Raw genomic sequence first — 6,643 nt, 5'->3', positions numbered from 1 at the left:
ACTCGCCACTACAGAGAGTTGACTTGCCACCAGTGGCAAATTGACCGTTGTGTCTCAATTATTGAATGTTAATCGTTAAAAGCAAGGAGAATATTGAGTTTAAGTATTACATGAGGTGAAATAAGAAACGATGATATCATAGAGACTACGATCACTTTGCATGCAGTGAAACCAGAGCGAATTTTGCCGTGTGATTTTTGCCGATGTTTATGAAATCGTATGAATCTTAATAACTAGGCCGTAGTAGTATATCACGAAATTAGACGCGTACAAATACGGCGAAAGTTTAGCAGGTAATTTAGTGTTAACAACTGAGTTGAAAATTTAAATTAGCCACCGTAAAGGGTAAAAAAGCTGACGTTTCGAGCGTTAGCCCTTCTTCAGAGCGGTTGGAAAGGGGCTTAGCGTCCTTTCTTTGTGTTAAGCACAACGACCTTTAACGCAAGTTTTGTTTTTATGAACGCAGTTCGAAACCAAATCTAATGAAACTTACATCATATGAAAGCTTGCATCTCTTTTTGTTAATTTTTTTGGTTTTGATGATGCAAAATTAACGGTACGCATAAACAAGGTGAATTTTAGAGAGATAGAGCCGTAATCATTAATCAATGACGGTCAAGAACTCAATTTGCCACCGGTGGCGAGTTGACTCTCAGGGTGTTGTCCAGTTTTTTGCAGTGGCGATCGAGTTGACCGTAAACTATTTCTAAGTATACCTTAATGCTCATTCAACAATATTCACGCTGCCTGAGGCAAGTATATAATTGTTATAGTATAATTGATCAGGCGCTTTCGAATTCTGATGTAAATTGTATTTCTTGTTGAAACCATTCTGTTACAAGTTTTCACAAGAATTTAAAAGGTTTATTGAATTCAATCAGCAAAAACTTTATATCTTTCTTTTGAAGAGTGTTACGTCAAACATAGTGGCATCTTTTGTGCTCTTTAGAAATGAATTTCCTTCTATCGCGTTCATCACTCCCTAGGTTAATATGGCAAAATGCGAGGCAGCCATCTTTTAATTTAACGCCCCTGCTGTTTTCATCTCGTGCGAGGTGATTATAGCGAGATATGCCACAACCCTCGACCAACCAGAGCGCACATTTCGATAATCACCGGAGCAATTAAACTAATTCATCATTATAATTGTACCGAATATACTTCACTGCTCAGTGCTTCGTAGGCAAGGATAATGTCACCGAAGGACCGGGAAGGATGTCGAGGCGAGGGAAGCTGAAAACACGTATGGATATAACCCGGAAAATCAGGTTATGATTTTGGAATCTTTATCTCGCAGGGGAATTTTTTCAATCGATGAAAATGGAGAGGGAAAAATGAAAAAGGGAACGGGTGAGTAAATGCAAACATTTGTCGATAGACGAGCCTATGTAAATAAGTGTCACGGATGGCTTTGTGCACAAAGCCCTTTGAGTTCAGTGAATGGAAACAACCGACTACCAACTTTGAGTTTTTTGGAGCGAAAACGCCATTTCGGTATGATTTTGAATCACCAAACTGATCACATTCATAAAATTCTCTTTATCAGTCGGTTACATTAGACTATAAACAGTCCCTGCCTTTTGGTGAAGTCCGTTGCGCTAGCCGAAAAAGGAAATAAATGCAACAAAAATAGATGTTCGCACCCCGCGCCGAACTTTGGAAGTGGGCCTCACTCCCAGAGTTCCATGCACGACGGACTTCGCTGAAACGGAGAGACAGCTCGTAGTCTACGGTTACGTAATCGCAATCCTATTTCAGTGGCACTGAATGCATATGATAACCCCTCCCCCCCACCTCATCTTAGTGTGTTGAATTATTTACAAATGTCATTTAAATACCAATTTATAGGCGTTTTTTTTCACAATTTCGGCAGAAAGCTGTAAAGTTGAATGTCAGACCGTTTCTGCAGATGTGCCACATCTTCTGAGACGGTCTGTCATTCAACTTGTCGAAATTGTGAAAAAAAGCCCATAAATTGGTTTTTGATGACGTACGTTTGCAAATAATTCAACTAATTCGGAATGTGTGGAAGACTTTAAACAATCTCGATTATGGAGATGTTTGTTGTTCTTTTTTAATGTATTTTATTTTTTTATTCAGCTTTTTTCGGTGGCTGCATTCAACTGTCAAACTTCCACTGCAAATGATTTCAAAACAAACAGCATACAAGTCTCGTTGTGAGGGTGTTTTAAATTTTCACGCATCAATATTATGTACGTATAACGCTATCTTAAAATATCTTTGGGAGTGCTTATTCAACTCTTTAAAATATTTTTCTATTTGCCTTCCCGTAAGTATTACAGAGTTACCGACATCTGATATTTCAAGATTGCTGACGCCGTTTCCCCTGAACATGCGGCGCTAACATTCATATTCTGCATTATTTCCAAGAGGAGGTCCGCTCAATTTGAGCGAAAAGGTAAACTTTATATTTTGCTGAACTAGTTAAAAGGTTAAGAAACAAATCTTTCTGCCCGCCCACCTCTTAGTTTTTTGTATAAGACATGAGACATATTGACTAGTCGCTACAGGAATCGATGAATGAGCCAACGGGGAAATACCAGTCAGTGAAACGCTTATAATTAATTTTCGACAATCATTTCCTAAGATGGAAATGTTTTGACAAACGCTTGTCCCCTGACATGTGTTTCTTTATAAATATGAACAACTTTTGGGTCTATTATTTTCAACATTTTGCTGCCGACGAATTAGGATAAAATAACGAAGTTACCCCAATTCTGTGATAAAAAAGTAAAATATGTTTTTCGTAAAGAATGAGACACAACGTAAGTGGAGCTTTACAATTTATCAATAGAAGACAAAAAATTTAAAGGTAAGTCAGGCAGTTATAAAAATTACAAAAAAGCAAAGGATAAAAAAAGAACCTTAAGAAATAAACCTAAAAAACAACATATCAATTTACAGAAGTTTACTCGAACGGAGATATTCATTTATAATCTTAAAAGCTTGGCATCACTTTAGTGCCGGTCCCTTTTACCAATCCAAAAGGTTTTTATGCAAAATCAAAAGTGCACACTTGTCGTGATTCGAAATAAAAGCGCAGCTTGTTTTGTCCTTGATTTCCTTCTCCTTGCCGCTCTGTTAACCAGCAGTCGAGCACGAAAAATACAAGTCGGAAAGTTAGCTTCATTTTTTTCCCCACGGCGGCAATGTCCTTGAGGTGATATTGGACATGACATGTGAGTGTTTTTCATTATCAATGCTCTACTTTAGGCTGGTAACTAACTCCTATATAGGACTTTCCGTTGAGAGCCCTATTTTTTCTCACGGTTTTTGCAATCTTAAGATGAAATTGGATTTCATTTATATTTGCTTTAAGATCAGTTTTAATTTGTTTCATTAACATTATTCTACCTTGCACGTCAATGATGGCTCTAAAAGTGATTTTTGTTAAGAAAAAATCGGATCGGTGAAGGTCTAAACTGAATTTCTACAACATCGTTGCTTTATTTGACCTATCTGCGAAGCGGATTTTTCAATTTTAAGCGACTAAATTATCTATTAAATCTCGCCCTTCATAAAACTCGTCCTTTACATTTCGTTTTTCAAAGTTAACATCTCAGTTGTAGACATTTTCAAGTATCTTCGATGCACTGTGTGTAAACAGTTGTTTGTTTGAATTTTTCAAATTTGCCGGAAACTCTTTTTTTTTACATGCATAAGTTTTTTTTTTTCCTTCATCCTGGCCTAAGTCTTGCATCATTTAGTATATTCCAATTGAAAAGTGTGGGACCAAAAATGAAAATTTATCAGAGGACACGATTAGCTACTCAAGCTAAAAGTCGACTTACTATTAATTTTTAATTTGTTGGCTTATTGCCTACAGAGGAACATTAAATGGAACTGGATAATACGCGCAAAATTCCGCTTGCACAAATATCTCTAAGGCTTTCTCAATCTCTATAGAATCAATTTCATTGTTGCTCAGTTCTAAGAAAAAAACTGAAGAACATCTGCTGCAGAGTTCACGTTTCACATAAACTTGTCATCACAATTAGTGCTCTATGTCAAACTTTAAGAATGAAAAATAAACACCTTGTTTAAAGAAGACAGTCGACATCTTATAGCGGAGTCTGCGGGACCTTTATGAGTCGATATCATTTTTCCTGATATAAGTCAACAAGGAAGAATGTAGAGCAAACCATATTTTGGGTAATTCTCGGTTTTGTTTCTATCCGGCAGAAAACATCTATAAAGGAGAAAAAACTGGAGGAAATTATCTAAATACCAAAATTGATAGAAGGCATCAAACCCAGACGAGGATAAACGAAAAATCCTAAAAAATTGCCCAGACTAACGAAGTAAGGTAAGATGAACTCGAAGGCTTTTGATAGGACATTGAAAAAAAACACATTTTGACTGTGGTTTCTTCACCAGAATTCCATTATTATTTCTCGATGTGATTTTATAAGAACCGGTAGGCAAAAAGTAACCGTCGGGATATAAGAGCCTTGGATATGGCCAGATTTGAGTGTTACCTTAAGGCGGTAGTGTGGAATTTATAGAATTTCAGGAAAGAACAATATATTATTCATTTAGGGACGATTTTTTTTTCCTTTTTTGGAAATTTTCTTTGAGTCAAAGGGCGGTCAATCTTTTTTTACCGGAATTAATATGATAATATAAGACTCAGTCAGCCATAAAAAATAGCTACCTTAATTGTTGAACAGTCACGATGAAGGACGAGTACTTGTTGTTTATTGTAGATCTTTGGCCCGGTTAAAACGGCGAACTTCACATGAGACGAACCAAACTATAAGAATTGACTTCATGTTGAATTCGACGTCAATTTGAATCAGTTGAGTACGTCCAACTGAATTTGGATCGATCAACATGCACATTCGTAGATTCGTATTTAGTACGACGAGTTCTACTCGACGTTTTAACAAACTGTCGACCTTTAAATGTTTTATTTAACCAAAATTGCAATTTACATTCGTCTCATGTGAAGTTCGAATTCTGAACAGTAGGCCTCAGCAAAAGAACAAATTGCAAATTGTCAGTTATAATTTTTCCTTCTCAAATCAACTCATAAGGCCGTGTATAAAGGCAGGTAATGTTATTTTTTATTTCTTTATCACAGGTCTCAAGAAAGAATTAATAAAAAATATGTCGGCGATGTATATGGCCTTTTCCATTGTCTTTTCCCTAATGGCGGTTCTGGATATCATTGGTAACACATTCGTCATTCTTGTTATCCTGCGAAACCAATCAATGAAGACACCTGTCAATTATCTGCTTGTCAATCTTGCTGTCGCAGACATACTGGTTGGTATTTTCTTTGGGATACAGTTCATCATCACCCCAACTCTAAATCACCCAGAGGGGAGGACTGGTGATCTTCTCTGTAAACTCATTACAGGCGGTGTTCCTGGGTGGGTGGGTGCGGTAACTTCTGTCTTCTCACTAATTGCCATTGCTATTGAACGTTATTTCGCAGTGATGTATCCACACAGTCAGCGGGGTAAACTCACTAAGACAAAGATTGTCTTCTTTGTTGCTGTCAGCTGGTTTCTTGCTCTTTTGTGGGCCGGTGTTGGATTTTTCATCACAGTTTACAACAGCGAATTGCAAAGTTGTGTTCACAGCTGGCCTAAGGATATTTACGCCAATATTTACACAGTTGGGTGGACTGTGGTGGCGGGTGTAATGCCTTTAGGCATCATGGGTTGTCTGTACGCACGTGTTGTGTACCGACTGTGGTTTACGGATCAGGAAAACGAGGCTACCCAGAGGGCATTGCTGCGCCACAGGAGGCGTGTCACAAAGCTTGTTATCGCTGTGACAGTTGTTTATGCGTTTTGTTGGGTTCCTGAGTTGATCATTTACTTCTTGGGTTTTACAGGGGTTATAAAATTACGAGCAATTCATTTTAATATTGCATCAGCTCTGGTATTTTTTAACTCCACTGTTAATCCAGTTGTGTACAGCTTGCAGAGCAGTGTTTTCAGACGACATTTTTGGAATTTTGTCTGTTGTCGAAAGATGCAGAACGAAGTGAATCCTGCCCTAGAGCGTGATTCGATCTCAATTGCACGGAAAAGAACAAATCGGGCCAGCACCAAAGAGGGACGGGAGGGATTTGAGTTTCCTTCAGAGAAGGGAGGCAAATAACGCACAGTGATGATAAAACTGATTTCCTTATTACCCTGCCAAATAGACATTGCTACTTTTATTCGTACCATTGATAAACAGATCGCTATATTTACTCTCATTGGGAACCTCCTTATGGCGGCTGAAATCTTTCCTTTTCCAACAGCAAGCGAAGAAGCTGTTTTCTGGGGAGCGCAATATTCATTTAGGAACACAAGAATCGATGGTCGGGATGGCGCAGTTATATTGAAGACGGTATTTTCCTCTTGTTATCCCACTCGCTGACTCTTGCACTGCCCAACGTGCTCCCCCGAAAAATAGAAACGCCTAACTCGGCACTAGTTACTGCGCTGACTGGCGATCGCTGAAGAAAGCAGTCACGATCCCTCGTCGATTCTTGCAGAGAGGTGCTACAGTAATTTATTGCAAGCTACAAGTATTCTTCACCTTCAATAAAACATGCAGAATTTATACGAACTCGTAAGCACCTCACTGAGTGTGTATATATTTGCGATGACGATTAAGTTTA

At 38.1% G+C, this 6,643-nt stretch overlaps 1 protein-coding gene across 1 annotated transcript; it reads left to right on the top strand.

Moving 5' to 3' along the window:
- Positions 1-2,275: 2,275 nt before the first annotated feature.
- On the top strand, positions 2,276-6,417 carry LOC131795511 (neuropeptide FF receptor 1-like). The gene is made up of 3 exons (XM_059113099.2): positions 2,276-2,419; positions 4,204-4,327; positions 5,105-6,417. Exon 3 carries the CDS (start codon positions 5,131-5,133, stop codon positions 6,133-6,135), a length of 1,005 nt encoding a protein of 334 aa, XP_058969082.2. The 5' UTR covers positions 2,276-2,419; positions 4,204-4,327; positions 5,105-5,130; the 3' UTR covers positions 6,136-6,417.
- Positions 6,418-6,643: the final 226 nt, after the last annotated feature.

The sequence above is a fragment of the Pocillopora verrucosa genome, chromosome 8 (assembly GCF_036669915.1).
Source record: "Pocillopora verrucosa isolate sample1 chromosome 8, ASM3666991v2, whole genome shotgun sequence".
NCBI lineage: Eukaryota > Metazoa > Cnidaria > Anthozoa > Scleractinia > Pocilloporidae > Pocillopora > Pocillopora verrucosa.
Note: the sequence above shows the minus strand (reverse complement) of the source record. Positions and strands in the feature narration are given on the sequence as shown.